At 37.5% G+C, this 23,244-nt stretch overlaps 1 protein-coding gene across 1 annotated transcript in view; it reads left to right on the top strand.

Moving 5' to 3' along the window:
- The first annotated feature begins 3,564 nt into the window (after positions 1-3,564).
- LOC149239724 (26S proteasome regulatory subunit) overlaps positions 3,565-23,244 on the top strand; it is a 259,428-nt gene continuing 239,748 nt past the window's right edge. Inside the window, exon 1 of the mRNA XM_089373504.1 lies at positions 3,565-3,938. Within this exon, the coding sequence (XP_089229630.1) occupies positions 3,798-3,938 (141 nt within the window). The 5' untranslated portion in view covers positions 3,565-3,797. The remainder of the gene's footprint in view (positions 3,939-23,244) is intronic.

Genomic DNA, 23,244 nt, shown 5'->3' with positions numbered 1-23,244 from the left:
TCTACATCCAATCTGTAGAGGTTCTTCACGTGAACCCCGATCCGCTTCACTCATCTTGTGGCCATTGTAGGTTTTAACCCTGTATAGAAATTACCTGCAAATGAATTCTTAAAATACAAAAAATATACAATAGAGAGAAACACAAAACAAATACATAGATATTTTTCCCTGGATCCAAAACCAGGACTACCAGATTGATTTTTCATTATATTCCTTTCAATGTTACAACACATATATATACATGTTGAAACATTCATAAACCCCAATCCATTAACCTTGGATTAGAACATAACTGTAGTTTCCTTGATCGGATCTACAAGATACCATGGGCATAAAACCATCATGCCCAAAACCATGTGAAACACACATGCACAAAACCATAGGTAGGTCCGCCCACCTAATATAGGGTCCAAAATAATGACACACACCCAACAACAATATGTCTAAGGAAAGCCTTTCCTTTGCTAAATATCACACCATAGCCATAGTGTTCCAACATAGTAACTGAAACTAAATTCGTCTTCAAACCCAAGACATACATGACATCTTTCAATGTGAGAGGAGAACCAGACTCCCTCGAAAAAGTAACTGTACCGATACCGGTTGCGCTATAACTTCCATCATCTCCCATCTTGATGTGCATATAGAGGTCATTCTCCTCCAAGTCACCTAAAAATGCTTTGTTGCTCGTCATATGGAATAAGGCTCCACTATCAAGATACCACACACTACCCATCACCGATGTCACCATGCATGCAATGAGTGTGAAATCCAACTCAAATTGTGAAGCTAGAGCTTCACCTGCTGCTCCTCCCGAGGGCTTCTTGTCGACGTTCTTGTGCGGACACTTCGTGGCATAATGTCCTAGCTCATGACAGTCAAAACATTTAATCTTCGACAAGAATTCTTCTTTCTCGCTTGACTAGAATCTCCTCTGGATTGGGATTTTTCCCTTTCTCTTTCTTTGCCTTTCCAACCAAGGCACAATTCTCCTCGTCATCATGCTTGGATGAGGTTCCATCTCTCGTGTTGCACCAAGTCAGATGATAATCGCTCCTAATTTGGTAGCTTCTCCCTCCCATTTATTGAATCCTGGTAACTATGTCATCTCTTGGGAAGGCCTATAAGTGTTAGGCTTACCAGATCATCTTCAACAACTATAATACCAACACTCCCAAGTTCATCCCGACATTGGGTGAACCTGCTCAGGTACTGTGGTATTGTGTCGCCCTTCTCCATCTTGATCTTTCAAAGCTTGTACTTCAGTGCCAACTTCCTGTGGTCACTATTGTTCTAAAACAAGTCTATCAAGGGTTGCCACATTACATACGGGCTATCCTTCTCATGGAGATTTGAGATAATATGATCTCGAACTCCTTCTAGTATGATCCTCCTCGCCTTTGCCACACATTTCTTCCACTCTGTCAGATCTTGAGCATCAGTTGTTGGAGGCTTAGGAATAATATTGTCTATGAATTCCTTCAACCCATTATCTTCCAACACTACCTCCATCATGTCCTTCCAAGCAACATAATTCGAGCTACCCTTAAGGGCATACTCGAGTCTCAATCCATAGAACGACATCCTGCTGGCTCTGAAGAATGATCCTGCAAATTACCTACAAAGACAAACTCGAATTCTTCTCTTCTATTGTGATTCTTGCTTTGATACCATGTAGAAATTCCTTGTAGATTCAATATGCTTATGTAATATGCTAAAACAAAAGACTTGAATCTACTCTACTCAGCAGCGAAAACAATTAATCGATCGAGAAATCACAAACATGAGACAAGATTCAATCATATATGCTCAAAGGTTTATCTAAGGGGAAAGCTTGCTACTCAAAACCCCTTCCTATCTGTATATTGCATTAGATCAGAAAAATAGAGAAGAAAATACAATGCTTGTTCAACATGAACAATCTCTGCACAAGTACAATCTATCTCACTACCTCACAAGCTGACTCTGGCCAATAATTAGCCAATTTTGATGCCTGCCAAGCTCTTATTTCCTTGCGCTGTTTCTCAAGGAATTTCCCCCTTATTAATTAGGGAAATCCCCATCCTGAATTGTGCAATCCCTATAGGCCCTTCTCTGACTGCATGCACCACTTGTACAACTCGGAAAATTATACAACTAATAGTACACCGCCCTTGAACTCCAATTTCAACAGGGTAACAGAAATTTCATGCATGCATGAGTTAATTGTGGTTGATTTACCAGTTAACTAGTTAAACACATGAAGCCGCACCCCACTGCTAGACCTCTTACTAGTTCCTCCAATAGTTGGAACTAATTTAACCGAATTAACTCAATTTAACTGAATTAAACCATTACAACTCAAATTAAACTCAACCTAGGCTCCTAAAATTTAGGAACCATTCTACATGACTCAAGTTAGGCCCTCGAATTAACTTAGTCAATTAAATAAAATTAACTTAGTTAAGTCATTCTCGTTATCTTGTGATGTGGAATTACAATTTTCTCCTAATTTAATTCAAGGAAAAATTAAATCAAAATTTTTCTTATTACCATTTTCAACAAGTATTACAATCCTTGAATGCTCTTATTTGTTATTTATACTTGTATAAATTACATTAGAATTTTATTTAAATAATACACATATCTATATATAATTGATGGTAAATCCATTGAAACTTCAACACCTTCAAACTTAATATTCACGCTATGAACTTTTCTACTCATCGAATAGTACAATTTCTTATTAAATAATATCATTTCTTATTATTGATTATGAAAATGAGATAGTGGAATAAAATTATCACTTTCATTTGAATCTATTTCATTGTATTTTAAAAATGGAGGGTATATTAACTGATTTGGGTGAAGTTTAGTGTTAATTAAGTTTTAGACTTAAATTTTAGGAAAAGAGTTTGCGAGTGAGAATGATCAAATGGAGAAATAAATTATTTCAACAAGCATCTATATTCAATCAAATCTCACACAATTACTATGCAATATCCATATTTAACTAACTACATTGTTTTGAGAGGCGCTCTCCAATCCACTATGGTAGAGATGTTCTAATATTTAACATCTTGACTTGGTCAAAATAAAACAAAAAATAAAAAAAATCAATATTGTAGAGAAATAATGTCTTATTTAACATTTTGACTAAATTAAAATATAATTAAAAAAACATAAAATTAATAAATATATTTATAATTAATAATTAAAATAATTTAGATCCATCTTATTACAAATCTACCAAATATCTAAATAAATTAAATTCTTGAAAAAAAATTTGATACTTTACCCATTTGGTATATTCAAACTTAAAATAATATTTTTTTTTAATCCTTATTGCACTGACACATTCAAACTTAAAATAAATCCAAACTAATAAATACTTAACTAAATTAATTTTTACATAATTATAATAACACCATCGTATTAATTAACCCATCATTATCCCATTTAACATTAAAGCCTTCCCCACTTAAACTCGAGGAAAAGAGAAACCTAACAAATCATTATCCCATTTAACATTAAAACCGTCCCCACTTAATATTTGATGTTATACCCGTGTTAGCCGTTTCACCTTTTAGTCGTTCAACCTTTTCGTGGTCGCGACGCATTTACCATAATTGGGAATTTAAATCGGAGAGTTGGACCGCAGGGGTTCCAAGAAAGGAAGAACATAGGGGAATGATAGCATCAACAAAGCGGTTGGAGCAGGACAAACATCACAAACGCAGCTGAACTCCATCTTTATTTAGACTGTGGTGCACACAAGCGTTAGGAATTGGAATAAAGGATAGCATTGGCAAGTAAAGATGGTGGGAACAAATGTCAAGGCGGAGACCATGGCTATGATCGAAAAGAGAAGTGGCATTGAGGCAGAAATGAATGCAATAATCGATAGACTGTGTGAACCCAATGGTCCTGGCATTTCTGGCAACCTCCTTGACGCTGAAGTAAGTTTGCCAATCTCTTCCTCTTTATTATGAGAAGAAATAATCTGCTACAATTGCTGTCGTAGGGCTAGATTAGGTATTGAGTTATCCACAAGAATTTTATTGTTAGTGTAGTTCTCAACCCCTGTTCTGCACCGTGATATGTTCTTGTAAATTAAGTTTGGTTAAGTAAATTACAACAATTACAAGTAGAAACCCCCCATTTTTTGGATTAATCTCCTAGGACGTGTGGTCCGGGGATTCCCAAGTCGATGAAAAGAAAGGGTACAAGTATTTAATGCTAGGAATTGCACCGGCGTCAGTTGATGTGAAGTCCAACCAATTTATGGCTGAACAACAGTCGAACCAACAAGTACATGGGTACACTCAACCTTATTAATTTCTGCACAATGAAGTAAAACAAAGTTGATTCTATCCTCAATGGAACGGCCTAATAGAATCCCAAGCGAAACTAGAAAAAATCAATTTTGTTTTCACGGTAATGGGTAGGGTTTTATATTATAAAAGGAAGTGGCTGAACCATACACATGGAAATTTACAAAAGGACGGCAGGCTTGAAGGCCGTAGCACTGAATCTTTAAGTAGAAGATTTAAACCAAAAACACCCGAGTATGGAACCACAGGTATACTGTCGTATGAATTGGCTTAGTACAAACCATAGAACAACATACATTTGATTACATTTGATATTATACCTTAAGTATCTGCAACTCGCAAACCAGAAAAACTAACAGACCAAAACCCTCCAAAACATTAAAAAAAAAATACGGAATACATCTATAAATGTAAATGAACCACAAGAATATAAATGAACTACAAAAATTTCATGAAATGGATAACTCTTTCTGCATTTTTGGACTTTCTTGAAGCTGAAATTCTTCTAAAATTTGGAACAAAATGCATGTTTTTGTATCTATGAGATTTATGCTTCCGAATTAGAGTCATACTAGATTTTTTGTTATGTATTTTTTCGATATGGAATCTTATTCGAATTCGAATTCGTACAAGAATATTGCTATTATGGTACAAACACAACACAACAAAGCATTGAAAAGAAGCAAGTAAATAAAATATAATGAAGCTCAGAAACGACAACCACCTCTAGGTCCACTGGTGCAGTTGGGCCTTGCGAATCTGTTAAAATTGGCATCTATGGCCAAACTCCACATGGGTCATCTTATTTATGACAACTGATATTTTTCTTGGATTCCTCTCTCCGAGAGGTGTAGGATTGATCTAACGATCATTCGATTTTGACATGTACAAATGAAGTTATGAATTTATTTTGATTATGGTCAAATTGTCAAGGTTGGCCAGCAAACTTATGTAGGCTCAAAAGCCCAACAATCACGTCTATTCATCCTCAACGTTGCATATAAATAGAAGGTGACTTAGCCTCATTTGGACACACTCATCTTCACACTTCTCTCTCTCTCCTCATTGATTGGGTACAGATTTCTAGGCCTCTCTCTCCACACATCCGAAATTTCAGGACAGTTTGACCAAGCGTTGACCAGCATGCGTTGACCTCCTTTGACTGCATTTTTGTGAGGGCTATCTCTGTTTGCGCAGGCCTCATTTCTAGGCATAGAAATCGAGGCTAAACGTTGACTAGCATTGACTGCAGCTAGGGTTGATTGTAGGTGGGCTGTTTGACCAGACTTTGACTGTTTTGAGGGCTGTTTTATCTTGTTGTTTGGAGGTCGAAGTTGATTGAAGTTGACCGATTTGCTGAGGGTCAAATATGCCCTGTTGACCAACGTTGACTTTTCTGGTTAGGGCTGTTTCGTTGTTGTTATAAATTATCAGATTTGTAAATTGTATTATCTCTCTCTGTTGAACTATTGAAGGCTAAAAGAAGATTTGATCATGGGTTTCCCCACATTGGGGTTTGTCCTTGGCTAGTGCCACATCTTGTGTCCTCTTGTCTTGGCTTGTCTTTTACTGTTTTGTTTATGTTCTATCTGCATTTTACTACCATGTTGATGTGATTGCTAATCTGAATATTGACATTGGGCTATTAAAGAAATTGAAGTAAAATTGCTCTAAAGCATAAAACATACCATTGTTGCCTAAAATTAACGGAATCCATAGCCATATCAACAAAGGTGACTGAAGGGCCATGTGGGTTTCCAGTGACAACTTTTCTAGGTATGCCAGAGGATGTAGAGTCAACAGAAGTATCCATTTGGTTAGGGCAAGGAGAAGCCATGAATTCAGGTGTGCCATGATGCGGTCCATTTGATAACGGATAGATGCAATGGTTGAAGAAATCTCAATCTGGGTCCCTGTTGAACTATTGATAAGGGCCTGTGACTCCTCCCATTCACCTAGACTCATAATATGTTTGCTAGTGTCTATAGCGCATTGGTCCTGAATCCTTTTGTGCTCTTTCATTTGCTTTTCATCTAGTCCATTGTAGAGTTGAGTATGTTATGTTACCTCTTGTTTTGGTATATCTTTCTCACATTGTTTTGAACCATTTTGTAGGTCTTTCAAGTCACAGAGGAAACAACTCTGGCTCCTACAATGGTAATGCACCATGTGTGCATGCACTCGATGGCAAGAGATATCAAGGAAGGCATCTAATAGAGCATGTTGTGGAGCCAGACTTGCCCATTGAATTTTGCAATGTCGTTTGAGACCTTCATTATTGGTATTAAATCCCCAAACTGCCTATCCTTCCCACATGCAAGAGCCCTCTTTGACATCGTACCTTTCATAATTCTATGTGTTAGGAATGGAGCAATGAATGTGGTAGGGCCGGGATGGATGCTGGTTTTTCTACCTTGTAAATGCGTTACATGATGTGTGTTGCTTAATGTGGCAACGTCCCTAGTTGCATTCATGTAGGGGAGCAAGTGGAGGAGCATATAATGCCATCTTCTTCTGTCTCTATGTCGAAGCTATTGATCGCATTCATAATATTTGGCTCGAGATAATAAATACCCTCCAACATATCAAACAAAATATAATATGTCAATAATTAATAACTTATAAAAGTTATAATGATTTTTACAATAATGCATAACACATAAATATAAATAAGCATACTTACAATGTTATTTCTTCACACAACTTTGTAGATTTTTCATATGTGTCATACTTGACTTTTAAGAGATGGATATCTAACATTTTCATGTATCTTGAGCAATTTTGTCAGAACATAAACAATGTCTATATTCAACACCAAACGTATGTCTTGTATTTTGCCCATCACCTCATATGGTTCACCAAATTTGATCATATCACAATATCGATAGAGATGTATATCTTCATCACTTTCACTATTTTTAACATACCATATAATATTTGTTTTATTTATTTTTCGTTCATTTTTCTATTCTGAAATAATCTTGAATGTATTTGACGGACTAATTGTTTGATTTTTACGTTGTTTCTTAGTTCAGGCACATTCAATAGTGTTCATAGAGCGGCCATCTGCAACTTTAGATGATGTAATTGTTGCTTTTGTTCCAGAAGCATTCACAAAGACCTTATTTGATGCCATCTCTGTGAATGTTTCTGGAACAACGACAACAATTACATCATCTAAAATTGCAGTTGGACGTTCTATGAATACTGGTGAACGTACCCGAACTGAAAAACATTGTAAAAGTCAAGCCACTGGCCCGTCAAATACATTCAAGATTATTTCAAAATAGAAGAATGAACGAAAAATAAATAAAACAAATATTATATGGCATGTTAAAGATAGTGAAAATGATGAAGATATACATCTCTATCGATATTGTGGTATGATCAAATTTGGTGAACCATATGAGGTGATGGGCAAAGTATGAGACATATGTTTGGTGTTGAATATAGACATTGTTTATGTTTTTACAAAATTGCTCAAGATACATGAAAATGTTAAATATCCGTCTCTTAAAAGTCAAGTATGAGACATGAAGAATCTATAAAGTTGTGTGAAGAAATCGCAACTAACATTGCAAGTATGCTTATTTATATTTATATGTTATGCATTATTGTAAGGATCATTATAATTTTTATAAATTATTGATTATTGACATATTATATTTTGCTTGATAGGATTTTGCTGAGAGTTTTTCAATGATGTTTGAAGGTATTTATTATCTAGAACCAGATATTATGAATGTGATCAATAGTTTCTACACAGAGACGGAAGAAGAAAGGAGAAGGAATCAAAGAGCAATAACTCATGAAACTGCAATAGTACATATAAGGGATTAGCAAAGAATCACTAAAGTGGATCAATTTAGTAAAGCTAAACATATTGCTTTTTAAGATGCTGAAGTTGAAGCTGAAAAATATGCTGCCATTAGTGAGAAGGAGATTAGAACTATTGTTCAAAAGGAGAAAGGAAATAAAGCACCAAAAAGAAAAATGCTCACAGATGTCTCTTTTCCAGTTGATGATGAAGAGGTTGGTTACCTATAGGAAAATATGTTAACTGGTAAGAAGAAGAAATCAAAAGTTGCTCAATTTGTAAATATCATAGGCAACAATGAAGATTATAGTGAAAGCTCTAAAGGCAACAGAGAAATCATAACACCAGGTGTTGATTTAGAGGATGACATTATTAAAACAAAACAAAATGTCATTCGAGATCACTTGATGAAGAATAAATTAATTAATGACGGCAAAACATTTCAGCTTAATCAGCCAATTCTATAGGACAAATGAATAACAGTCTCAATATTAAATTAGGAAACCACATCACTTAGATATCCATAACTTGAAAACATCGTCCAGATACAATCCATATGCACATGTGGATTATGTGGTTCTTATTGATCCAAATCAAGTTTCCAACAAGCAGACATTTGAGAGGACTCGATGTTTTGAATACAAATATCATGTAATTGGAGGGAACCATTTTGCAGCGGCTAGAAGATAATTGATCGAAGAATATCCTAGTAACTCTCTTTTTGAAATAGTGAGATACATCATTTATGTTGGTTTAACAGAAACATAAGCAAAATTATTGGCATGGGATCATAATACAAATAATGAATATAGAATGTCTATAACTTTCATCCGAAGGGTCAGATTTATTCATAATGAATTTGAAGAAAAATTGTGGTGAGGATAAGAGAAGTCAGTCTAAGCTTTCAGAAGGAATGTTGTATGGAAATAGGTTATCAAATTGAGGATAAAATGACTTGAAAATGTGGTAAAGTAAATTCACATTTATTCACAGGCATGGTTAACATTTTCTAGTTGACATTTAGAACTGGCCCACTGTCACCTCAGCTAAGACTCCCTACTCTTTACGGAGTTTCACCGATGGGAGGAGACCCTGTATATGGAAAGTCACTTGGGAAGGATGAAGAACAAACGGATATGAAGTGACCTTAATGATCCTTTTCCTCGAAGGGTGTTAAGAATGGAGCTTGCTTGCTCTTCAAGCTTTCTAGGAGAAGGAGGTGAGGATTTAAGGGCTAGGTTTAAGGAATGTGTCATTCGAAGGAGTTTCCCAATCCCTAAAATCCTTATTAAACTTGGTTTCCCAAGTGGTTCTTGAAGAATTAACTTTTCGAAGGTACAGGGCCACATGGGACCAAGTGGACCCAACTTAGGTTAAGGGGAGGGAGTTTAGCAACCAATGCTGATCTTAACCCAAACAAGGAAGTGGAAAGGATAAAACAAGAGTTTTCACTTAGAGGTGTCAAATTGATCCTATGAGGTACTAGCCTAGGGAACACTAGGGAAAAGTTTGATATCAGAGCCAGGGCTTGGGATATACAATCCCACCGTCAAAATTTCTTCAAATTTGTAGGAGACCTTGAGGACACACCAACGTAGTAGAGGCTAGGAGATCGAACCTTTTCTATGGTTACTTTGTTGAGAAAGTGATGCCCTAGGTGACCCAACTTGGCTAGACCCTAAGAAAGAGGGGGAAAATGTAAAGAAAAGGTTTAAGGTGATCATTTTATGGTGGAACAGTGCCTAATTCTTTTTGGGGATATGGAGTCAAGAAAAATTATGAAGGATCTTGTTTCTAGCTCAAGGAGGCTCTAAGGGCAACTTCTTCCAATGTTAGGGCAAAAAAAGAAAGTGACCTTAAAGCGTTTATACTTTGCTTGCAAATGAAGATGGCTTATCAAGATAACTTCAATCTCTAAGACAATTCGTTCAACAAACATGGCCCATACATAGAGATATGCTATATAGGAACATAATTCCATAGTGAAGCAGTAAATGCATGTAACGATTAGCCCTAAATTAGCGGAAAGCCCATGATCAATGTATGTGACAAAGTAAAAGAAAATAACATCAAAGTCGTACTTAAATGTAAGAGAATATATCTAACCATCAATACATTTGCCAATAAAGAAGCTCCAAGATAAGGAAAATCAAATCAAAACATCAAAATTCATCCATGCTCCAATTTTTCCTCCAAGAAAGAAATGTGAAATTTCAAATTCTCAAGAGAGAGAATGATCCAATCCAAGTGATGATACAAATGAATTCATGTCTCTCCTATTTATACACTCATTAGAAGTTTGAATTACCTAATTTGAGCCTACATTAGCCCATCAACTAAAATAATGCGTGAATAATTATCTATTGGTGACAAGCCGACCAAACTAGTTCATAAATAAAATAATAAGCCTCCCAAGAGGCCGAATAATCAATGATGCATGTCGTTGGGCTATCTAAGAAGCTTGATGAAGTCCATAAGTGCCAAAATGATGAGTTGGACTTCCAAAAGTAATGGACAAGGGGTTGGCCCCTTGTTCTCCACATAATAAACCTGTGGTGCACCCCATGGCTGTGAGGGCACACAAGTAACCTCATGGGTCTCCAAGTAAGCCGAAGTTGCCTGTAGACCATTTGTAAGGGCTCAAATGATGGTGTAAGTGATGCCACATTAGCGTACAAGTCGCGGGTCATCTACCAAGTGCATGGTACAACTGTGGGGCAGGTTGGGCAAAGGTGAACTAGGTGCATCTTCCTCATCCAAGAGGTGAATCTCGAGCAATCTATGAACATCTTTGGGGATCCATGGAGTGTTGTCTATTGCTGTGGAGTCCCATGGCTCTCAACACACACCCTACATGTGCTAATGTAGCCCTCTGGAGGGTTAGGACCCCCTATAAGGAGATCAAATCCAAGATGGAGACCACCTGCAATCTTGCATAAGATCCGATTTGTCCCCTAGCCTTCTAGTACAACAAGTCATCGAGGAAATCGAGTAAAAGAGCTTACAAACCATGGACCACAAGTGGGGACTTCATAATGGCCCGCCCTTCCATAATGGGCTTTGGCAGGTGCTAATGTCTCTAAGCTCCAAATGGGGTTAACCAAGCATTCTATTAAGTGGTTTCTACTTCCAAAGGGGATAATATGTCCAAGGTACATTTTTCAAAAGGTGGTGGCATGAGGTAGAGGGATGAATGGAGTAGGGAATGAAAAGGGGCAGCCCTGGGCCACATGTTGGGGTACAAGGGTAGCTAGTAAAGTGGAAGCCCACACTTGAGTATATAATGTATAGGAGGGAGCAATCATGGTACATGAAGTGCCTCGACCTTGATTTTTCCACCCTTCTTTATATGCCTTTTTGCTTTTTATGATTTTTCTTTAATTAACTGCTCGGGGCTCAAGGGGTAAGAGCATAATGTGTCAGATATAGCAGTGGATACCCCTTTTAAGGCAGGGTGGGTTCATTGTCCACCAGGGATTGGGACAATCATGGGTTCTTATATGATGGAGGCTCATTGAGCTTGTAGGAACCAGGGTGATGGTCATGATGATGGGGTAGAGCTCATATATGGGATTTTGCCCACGTGTTAAATGTGTTTGTCCTGGCCATCTTTTGCATTTTGTGGTATATTTTCCTATTGAATGTGGCCAATTATGCTTTTATTTTTCTTTTTAGTTGCATCAACTCTAGGGCATCATTCCAGGCCCGACCTACGGTGTGGGCAAGGGGAAGGGGGGAGCTAGCCCTATGTGGACCGAGTGGATGAATGTGGACCGAGGTGGGAGAAATGATGAATGGGGTTATAATGAGTGGAAATGGGACAATATATGTGGATGAGGGAGTGGGACCATGCAACCAAAATCAGTGTTTCCCATGAAATACCATCCCTATGCCAAATGGTTAGTAAAAAGAGATCCCACAAGACTAGAATCCAAGGTTAATATCCAAAAGGGGTATAGGGGACAAGAGCGATGACCTAACCCATTCTTTCCTCCAAATCCCCCAATTAATCCATGCCCATAAGTGTCCATGATAAACAAGCTACAATACTCAATTACCAAATGACAAGGCATACCTTTAGGTTCGGGAGCCCACCTTCAAACATACGATCATGACAAACGGGTGAGGGAACACATGGCTGGCTCAAGTGAGAGAAGTGGCACAACGAGCTAGTTGATGGCTGCAAGGGGTTGCCAACTGAGGACTATTTCCTAGAATTTTTTTTCTCCTTGGGATATCACCCACAAAGTGGTGGGTAATAGTTTGTACAAGCCAAAGATGGTAGTTGATAAACAAATTGGTAGAAAGAGAAATAGAAAGGGTACAAATATAAATCGTCGCCGCATAGACCCCTTAAAATTGGAGGATTTTGACATACTTGTTTATGACTTCAATTTAATAAAGTGAGGAACTCTTCGCTTCAGGACCATAGAGATTTTGAAGAAGTTGCTACAAGAAGAAACAATGTTGAGATGGGAGTCTGTTGAACCTAGTCATAGATCTAGAAGACTTTTGAAACCTGAAATGGTGGGCATGCATGTTGACTCAGATGAGGAACTAGTTGATTATAGAAGAATATGGGTCATCTTCATTTGCATCCAGTGGTTCATTTGAAGATGTAGATTTTGATGGTGTGCCAAAACCTATGAGCGATTTTGAATAAATGTCTAAGACATTTTATGTAAATGATGTTTGCATGGTAACTTGAAACAAATATTTTGGCTTCCATATGATCTTACATGAAGTTACAAACAATGACTTACAAAAATAATTTATGTTATATTCAATCTACCAAAGTTAATATTCTGATTAAAAGTAAATAAATATTAGAAATTAATGTTGAATTTTAAATTATATAATGATATTGCCATGATATTATTTATTTTTATCATTTGGTATAAGATAGTTTTAAAAAATGTTGCAATTTTAGTGCCTCATTAAAAGGGGACACTTCGTTTTTGATTTCTAGGTTTTTGTTGCAATGGGATAAGTTGTCCTAGGCTCAGATTTGAAAAGAGCTATACTTTTAGCTTTTAAAATAAAAATTACTCTTGGAATAATGAATCTTTGATTTATGTGTTCATTTTTAAAAATTGTTTGTCATATAATTTCTCCATAATGTCATGGTTGAAATATGTTGAAAACTTAAGGTTTTTAATTCCATGGTTGAAAATTTGTCAAAATATTAAGATTTTTTGAGTTATGATATTTTATCTTTTGTTTTTGTAAGTCAATATTTTATTCATGGTTCCAAAAAGAAGTACATCAGAAGAAAAACGCAGGTAGTTTCACCCTGACCAGGTTTGTTGACTACTACTGAAAGCAGATGATAGTGAAACGGAAAAACATAAAGAGACACAGTCCACAACTTAAGAGGCTATAGGCACTGGTAAACTGACAGAACATATAAAACACCTGTATCCATGCTAGTCGTTAGAAGTGATGGAGGCTGGGTTGTCCGGGGCTGTTCCTGGAGGCGACCGAGGACAAAAGGAGCGTTAGACATGCTCCTTGAAATGGGCCATCCAGGCCTCCAACTTTTCAACCTTCTCCAATAACAAATTCTGGCCTCGCCAGACCACCACTACACACTCCCGGACATGGCATTGGAAGTAATGCATTTTATTCAAAGTTGCTATCAATTTAGTATGCTCCTCCTATCAAACCTGCTCTGAAGTCCCCAAGCGCTCTAGAATTGACTGAATCAAGTCTCGACATTGCTCAACACAACAAACCTACGTTATCGGATCTGCGGGGGGCAAGTGGTGAAACCTCGGATCCCCGAATCCGAAACGGGTACGGGTACGGATACGGTGGGATCCGTACGATCAGTTAACAAAATGTTCATGTCACAGTTTGGATCCTCAGTTAACAGTTAATAACTCAGTTAATTGAAATTTTTTTTCTCGTTTAACTTCGAGTTTAACTCCTAGATTAGCTGCAAAGAATTTTATAAAAGGGCGATAGTGAAATCGATTTTAGCATGGGCGAGTTTGGTTGGCAGCGTCGTGGGAGAGCAGGCATCTGTGCGGCTCCTCTGTGCGGCGCCGTGGGTCAGCGTTTTTTCTGCAGCGTCAGCGTTTTTTCTGCAGCGTCGTGGGTCAGCGTTTTTTCTGCAGCGTCGTGGGTCGAGCCGTGCAGCATTTTTTCTGCAACGTCGTGGGTCGAGCAGAATCGACGGACCGGGTTCCAGAAGAGCAACCGCGGGCGTCGTGGGTGGAGCAGAGTTGCAGTCGTTGCCGTGAGTCGAGTAGAGTTGCAGTGGTGGGCGCCGTGAGTCGAGCTGAGTTGCACGCACGCGGTAGGTTTATTGTGTTTTATTTTTATAAGTTATACATGCAATGCGTAGGTTTTATTGTGTTTATTTTAATTTTTTTAATTTTTATAAGTTATAACATGCAACGCGGTAGGTTTTATTGCGTTTTATTTTAATTTTTTTTATTTTTATAAATTATAACATATACGTTATATGATATGGTTAAAATTTAAAAATTAAAATATTTTTTTTATAAATAAAAATTAAATATGGTTAAATATTAAAAAAAAAATTATAAATAAAAATTAAATAGGTAGGGCCTAGGCCCGTGGGCCTTAAACTATATTAAATTAAAAAACGGAACTTGTAAGTTATAAATAAAAATTAAAAAATATTTTATGTTTATGTTTATAATTTTATTTTAATAATTATAATTTATATCAATTATTTAAAAATTAACATGTGTATTGTTTTTTTTTATTAATATTTATATGTTTATAACTTATAAGTTTTTAAAATTTTAAATTATGTATATATATATATATAATATTAATGATTTAATTAGTTATTTATTTAAATTTAAATTTTAAAATTATTTATTATAAAATAATAATTTAGAATTTTAGAATTTTAGAATTTTATTTCGCCCTGTACCACTTTAGAATTTTGTTTTGAGAATGACAATTTTATTAATTTATATTTGGTTATCAACGCAGGTGTGATAAGCATGGAACCATTATAGCGTGAATCTAGTGAAGGAATAAGTGTCAATAAAGATCCAAGATCTCCTTTATGGCAGTATGTGGAAATTCTTGGCAAAAACTCTGGTGGTGGTTCGTACAAATGGAGATGTAGTGAATGCAATAGCATTCGAAATGGCTCATACACTAGGGTGAAGGCCCATCTCACTGGGCAAACTAACACAGGTGTGTTAGTATGCAATGGTCCAAATGGTCCAAGTGGCCAACCTGGGACAAGTTCGAGTCCTGCAAAAGTTAAGTTTTATGCATCTTTGCAAGACGTTGCTGATAGGAAATTCAGCAAGGGAAAACTCCCTGTGCAAGCCTCTACAACCAAGTCGTCATTGCCATCTACACCAGCTCTCACAAGTAATAAAAGGCCTACTCTAGGACCTCTTGAAGCGGCATTCAATAACCAAGGTAGAGAAGTTGTAGATGAGCATGTTGCTCGTCGCATCTATGCAAATGGACTAGCATTCAATTTGGTTCGCTCTCCTTATTGGCAACAAATGATTAAAGCAGTTAATGAAGCACCAAAAGGATACAAGAGCCCCAGGTATGAAAAGGTACGCACAACTTTGTTAACATCAGAAAGAAAATTTGTGGATAGACAAGTACAATCAATCCGTGATACATGGGCAGAAACAGGGGTGTCCATCGTCTCTGATGGATGGAGAGACCAAAGAAATCGCCCTTAAATTATTGTTATTGCAATTTGTCCCCAAGGAGCGATGTTTTTGAAGGCCATTGATTGCAGTGGACTGGAAAAAGATGCAACGTTCATCTCAACAATTCTTATTGATGCAATAGAAAGTGTGGGATCACAAAATGTTGTCCAAGTTATCACAGACAATGCAAAGGTTTGTAGGGCAGCAGGCTTGATTGTGGAGGGTCAATACAATCACATATTTTGGACTCCATGTGCAGTGCATTCATTGAACCTTATGCTAGCCAAGATTGGTGAAATTGAGTGGATCAATGAAATATATGTAGCATCAAAGGAGATCCAAATGTTTATCACGAATCACTCAATGTCCCAAGCCATATATTGGAGTTTTGCAAAGTTGGAGCTACTAAAGGTACTCCAATTTTAATCAATGTTATGCATTATGAGTTCTCAATTTTAATGTTCAATTTATTTTATGTCTGATTTAAGATTTTACTTTTCAATATGTTTATGTAGGTTGTCGAAACTCGTTTTGCTTCCCACACTTTAGTCATAAAGAGGCTTTTGGATGTCAGACAAGCATTACAGGCAATGGTCATTGACCCTCTTTGGGAATCATGGAGGACTTCAACTTCTGATAGAGGACAAAGAATAAAGTATATCATTCTTGATGATGCATGGTGGGACAAGGTCCAATACCTTTTGCAGTTCACAGAACCAATTCTAACCATGATTAGGGCATTTGACACAGATATGCCTTGCTTGGGGGAAGTCTATGAAAACATAGATAGTATGTTGGAGAAAATACGGGAAATTATCAAGGCAAGTGAGCATGACCCTTTTGAAGTATTTTACAATGAAGTGAAAGACATAGTTACAAAAAGGTGGAACAAAATGACCACACCATTACACCTTTTGGCGTATGCTCTACACCCCAAATATTACCATTCCAAAATATTGTCTTTACCTGGTAGAGCAGCACCAAACAGAGATTCTGAAGTGGTACAGGGATATAAGACAGCTTTGAGGAAAATCTATAGGGAAGTTGGAATTGCAAAGGATGTACGTGATGAATTTGGAGCATTTGTACAATCCACTGGGATCTTTTCAGATCCAATAGCCATGGATGATCGGGGGCATATGGATCCTATTACTTGGTGGGGCTTCCATGGTGGAGATAGCACTTATCTCTCAACTCTAGCCACGAGGTTGTTATCGCAGGTTGCCAGTTCCTCATCCGCTGAGAGGAACTGGAGTACATATGGCTTCATCCATTCGGTAAAGAGAAACAGATTGGGAGCAGCGAAGGCTGAGGATCTTGTATATGTCCATTCCAACCTTCGCCTTCTATCACATTCTACTTCAGAGTATAAAAAAGGTCCAAATAGGATGTGGGATGTGGAACCTGAGATATCTGACTTGAACATGACATTGAATGCCATGACTCACCTTAATCTACTTGAGGATGCTACACAACCACTTCCTACTTCTGCAACAACTTCTAACATTCCTGGCGCACGATCGTCTATTCATGATGTAGAGTTGCAATATGTAGATGATGATGATGTAGACCCATTTCATGATATGTAGACACACCTACTCTATATTATCATATTAATAAAGTGATCATTGATGAAACATTCATTTTGTTTTTACTACTATCATCTTTGTATGAGGCAAGATGCATCATTTTAGTGTTCAGATTCATAAATTGTCTAATTATTTTAGTTCTAATGTTGTGATTCATGAATGGTTTTGATTTTAAACATCAAATGTATTTTTTAAAATTTTAAAAAATATTATTATATATTTTTGTACTCGCCGTATCCTCGTCGTATCCGGATCCTGGCTTTTCAAAAATCCAACGGATCCGTATCCGTATCCGGATCTGGATCCGGATCCGTATCCTGGTAACTTAGCAACAAACTTGTCGCTGACCACGATCACCATGACGCGCTGACACATGACGCCCATAAACACCATGACGAGCTGAGCCCCCTCACTTCTGGACTTGCGTAGGGGCTCCACACCGACCCAATGTTGAGTCCCTGTGCCTACCACGCCGAGCAGCAGGCCCTGCGTGCCTAGAGCGCCTTGACCGCCCACCTACTCTGCCCCCCGATGTTGCGCGACTCGACCGAACACCGCTCTGACCACCCTGAATCGGGCCACTGCTGCCACTCACCATCTCGAGCCTAGACCTGGACTGCCCAAATTTGGCTGCACTTGGGCAGAGGAACACCCCGAGCAAGGAACAGGGTGAATGGTTGGCTTCCTTACACCACTGGAATGAACAAAGGATCACCCGCCTGATATCGCTTGAACTTCTCGCACAGAAGGAGATTCCACCAGCATTGGTTGAACCTCCACATCCCACGACGCCGAGAACGCGTAGTACACAAAACAACCACCCACCATGAGCTAGAAATATGCACCTCCCCTGAAGCGGCCACTTGCAAGCCCCACTAACCAGAGCCTGAGATTGTCACTCCAATGGCTCCACCCAGCAACACAGAAGCTTGTAAATGGACTGAAGAAGACCACTACTACTCTCCTGTTCCAGAAAAAACTAGTTCCCTGACTCGGACTAAAACCACGCAAGATGAAACAGAAACAACAGAATACCACCCCAAATAGACAACCATACCCTGCTTTCCTTGCACACTCACAGTGACGAAGCCCAATTCGGAAATTAAGAACAACGCACACCCGAAAGCAGGGGAGAAAACGTTGATGGCGATGCCGTCCCCTTGCTAGGACAGGGGAACCTCTACAATTCCCACTTCTTCCCACAATGCTCACACCACACACACCAGTACTTGTGCATACACAGAATGCCCAACGAACACCCCTGTCACGCTCCATAACGTTCAAACGCTCGTCACCATCCTCGAGACCCAAGGCAACATGAAACCTCACACTCCAGAATTTACTCCCTCTCGTACTCAAGGTGTTATGGGAGGGCAGGGAGGCCAACCCGCCCACCTGAGGCCACGTGCCTAATATGAACGCCCACGTGTTCTCTCGGGAACGCTATCGTCTCCGCTTCTCAAACCCATCGGGGATATGATATTTTATCTTTAATGCTATGGTTGAAAACAATTACCATTTTAGGGCTTTTTAGAGTCAAGATATTTTATCTTTGATGACATGGTTGGAAATTGTTGGAATTTTAAGGCTTTGAGATATGATATTTTATCTTTAACATCATGTCCGAAAATTGTTGGAATTTTAAGGTTTTCCAGAGTCCTGATATTTTATCTTAAATGCCATTGCTGAAAAGTGTTAAAATTGTGATTTGATCTTTTTTTTTTTATTGTTCTAGCATCAACACTTTTTGTTTTGAGAGTGTTTTTTTCATCTTTTTTGCAAAAAAAAAATGTTTTTTATTGCCATTTAAAAAATTATGTTGAAAATTTACCCGAAAAAAACGGTTTTTATTGCCATTTAAAAGATTATGTTGAAAATTTACCAAAAAAAAAAACGTTTTTTTGGCATACACACTTTTCGTTTTTGGGTTGTGTTTTCATGTTTTTTGAGGGTTTTTGGGCTAGAGTTCTCATTTTGAGGTAATAGTTCTCCTTTGATTGATAACTTTGTTACTTTCGTATAGCTTTGTGAAGACCATCCACATTTGATAGGCTGAATGCTTCTTTGTTAAGTTTGGGTTTATGTGGTTCTTCACACTATCCAAAATGATGCCCATGGCTTTTATATCTTTAATCTTATGTTCAATTGCTTGGGTAGAATCTTGAGGAACTTGAATCTCTTGGCTAGCTCCTTTTATGTACTGAAGTTTACAACCCCCTCCAACTTGTCTTCATACTTCAGACTTGATGATGCCATATTACTAGGTCGACTTTATTAAAAAACTCTCGTTGCGAAATAAAATTATACTACAAAAAATAATTTGCTGCCGTAAAACCCTCGTGATATATGATCTCCCTCACAGAGTTTCTATTGCTCCAATACCATGTTAAATTATTTTATATCGGATCTAATTTATTTTGCTTCACAATTCTATCAAAAACCCAAAAAATATTTATCTCAAATATTTTTGCAATTGCTGATAAAATGAACACATTGGTATATTAACTCATAAAATAAAATGCAATGGAAGTAGAATAGGGAAATCAGTCACACTACAACAAGTTTGTTCCCAACACAATCTTCGTTCATATTTGATTTTCTCAGGAAAATTTGGGCCTAGACCCATAGTGGATACATAGAAAAATACAACTGTTGGGAACCTAAAACTTGGCCCATGGGGAAAAATCGGCCTAGTTGACCACTCGAGGGTCAATCACATAAAGTGTCAAAGATTCCATGCCAAGTCATTCCGTCATGCTTAGAAATTCAAAATTTTCATAACTACATCATCATCATGCAACTTCTGGTCATCGTGTTGTAATCCAAATTCTGCAACCCTGCGGGGATGATGTAAAAATGATTATAGTATGATGAATATAAAGCCATGTAACACACTTAGGTAGCTTAAGATTTTTGCTAAACAACTTTCACTTTGGGGATTTTTTTTCGTCAGATAATTATGTGTTTTTCAACACTAAATAATTGGTTAAGTTTTTCTCCCACACATCCCCTAGAGCTAGAGTGAGGCTTGATGGTGAAGTCTTAGGTGAGTCCTAGTGTATAGAGTCAATGTAAAATGCCATACTAGATCATGTCTAAAGTTTCGGAAAATTTGGTTGTGTCTAGGGGTCAGTTTTTAATTGTCAAAATTCAAAAGCTTATTTTAAATAACTACTTGTGCTTTATTACATAATTTGCATTTTCTCTATGTACTCTTGAACACTCGTAAAAACACACTATAAGTGAAGTGACATCCTTAATCTAATCAATAACTTACTCCACATAAAGAGCAATTTCTACTAAGGAACTTGTGTTATTTCTCTATTACACTTTGTTTCATTGAAGTAATTTCTATTTGCTTCATTGATCATTGTAATTTTGTGCTCAAAGTAATCTTGATCATAAATGGATTGGTATTTTTCTCTATGAAGCATCTTGTTATAATTGTATCTCACTGAAGCATTGCGTTTGCATATTACATCTAGGTTTGCATCTCTACAATTCACCTCCAAGCATTAGCTTGGTTGATAGAAATTTTAGGACGACCTTCCTTAATTGTCATTCAATTCAATAAATTTGAGTTTGGAGAAAAAGTTCAAACATGTGACCTCGCAGTTTTCTTATGGCCGAGCCCTTGTAGGAACGAAGACATGTGGGCTGTCAAGAATTCTAGGTGGGTATCGTTAATGATACTAAGCGCCTCCTCGGCCTACCCTTCTTGCAGTTCACCTTAGTCCTTACCAAGTTTTGAGGAATTGAGGGGAAGTTCTCACTACAGGCTAAGCATGTAATTAAAATTTACCAAAATCACTTGCATCACACATTCGTTGTCTACTTTTGCATTGTCTCATTTTGCATCAAGTTGATTTGTGAGCATTTCATCTTACTTGCAATATCGTATTGTATTGTTCTTGTACTTGTCATTTGAATTGCTTGCTCATTGTGTCCTTTCATATTGTTCTATCTTGTTTGAGCATCTCTCTAAAGTACAAGTTTTATTTGTCTTGCAAGTTCTATCTTATTGCTCATATTTCAATATTGTGCTATCGTCTTGTACTAATGTTTGTCTTGCAGCATTGCCTATCTTGTAACTTGAAATATCATTTTCTTGTTGTGCATTGCCTATCTTTTGATAACTTCATTGCTCATTAATATTCATACTTGCTAATTAATCTTTAATTCAAGTTATATTGAATGGTAATTGCCTTGCCCTTTGTCTCTTAGAACTTTGTTGTTTTCAACAAGTTTTCCTTTAATAATCATCTTTAGGGACTACCCCCCATAGTTTACCTAGGAGAGAGCTTAAATAGAGAGAGTTGGGAATAGGTGACAACCCCTTCTCTGAGCATTGTGCCTTAAAGACTATACCTTGTGGGGTTGAAAACTTTTCCTACGCTTAGGTGTACATCTTAGGCGACAACTTTTCCTCAAGGGAATCAACCCCTAGAAATTGGCACTACTGAAGTAACTTGACCTATGGAAAATTTTAGCTTCCCTCAACAACAATTTGGCCCTTCTTTTCCCTCGAATGGCTTGTTACCACAAAATCTAGCAGGCTCCAAGGAGGGAAAGCCTATAGGACAAAGAGCTAGACTAAGCGATAACAATGGGACAATGGCCCCTATCACCACAATCAATGCCCCCTGCTCTCTATGGACTTTCACTGTTGGAGGAGTTTCGATAAAATGATAATCACCTTTTTGATAGATATTCTAAAGTTTATGGTGCTAGGTGATGAGGCAGGACCCCTCAAGGGAAGCTTTATGTGATAATATGATTCCTCTAAAGGTACTTCGCTCCTTTTAAGAGACTTAGAAAGAACTTGCACAAGGTCCAGGGTTTCATGAATGATCTTGGACAAAGGTAATCTTGAGATGAAGACAAGCAGGAGAAATGGCTTCTTATGATTTACTTCACCAAGTACTAAAATGATATTGGACAAAGGTAATCTCGAGATCAAGACAAGGAGGAGAAAGGGCTTCTTATGATTTACTTCACCAAGTACTAAGTCCCCAAGTCAAGGAAATTCAAGCTAAGGTTTCCCTCTTAGGGCACACCTAGGGTAAGAGATTTTATGGATTGAAACCAATTGGATGCTTGCCAAACTTTGAGGTCTTATAGATAAGACCCTATGCTTGATGCCTATGCTCCTGGAATCCACCAATTCACTCTCTAATGCAATTCGCTTTATGCCTTAGCCTAGCCGTCCTAGTTTAAGGGACCGAAATTTAAAAGAGAAAATTTATGGAGAAGATTTGAGTTTGATCACCCAAGGCTTGGACCAATGCCTTGTATTTTGGACATATGGAGTCCTAGATGCTTTAGATTAGCCAAAATTGTCCTTAAGGAGGTCAAGAATTGATGCCCTAGGTACCAACCCTCAACAATTACCCACTCAAGAATTATGGAGTTTTATGGAGAAAAACAATATTTCACCACTAGGAACATTCATCACATGTCATATCATGAGTAACATATGCAATTGCCAACCAAATAGCTTTCAAAAATAAATCTTCAACAATTAGGGCACAATATAGCATTAATCTAGTTGCAACAATTCCATACATTAGACATTATTTCAAGAGAAACTTCAACAAAAAGCACTTACAAGATGACAATATGATATATCCATCCACAATTCAAGAGATAGCTCCAAAGAAGATCAAAATTTCAGCTCCAAATATCGAAATGCATCCAAGATCATCCAATAGCGAATCCAAGAACATGTGCGAGGCAAGAAGGCTGAAATTCCCAAGTGATGATGATGATCCAATACAAGTGAAGTTATATTCTATTTATATGAGTCCTACTAGGTCAAATTATGCCTATGCGCCCCCTAACATTATAAAATTGGGCAAGAT

The sequence above is a fragment of the Pinus tabuliformis genome, chromosome 8 (assembly GCF_031772625.1).
Source record: "Pinus tabuliformis cultivar Carrire ecotype Pingquan chromosome 8, CPIR1, whole genome shotgun sequence".
NCBI lineage: Eukaryota > Viridiplantae > Streptophyta > Pinopsida > Pinales > Pinaceae > Pinus > Pinus tabuliformis.
This window is presented reverse-complemented; position numbering and strand designations above follow the sequence as displayed.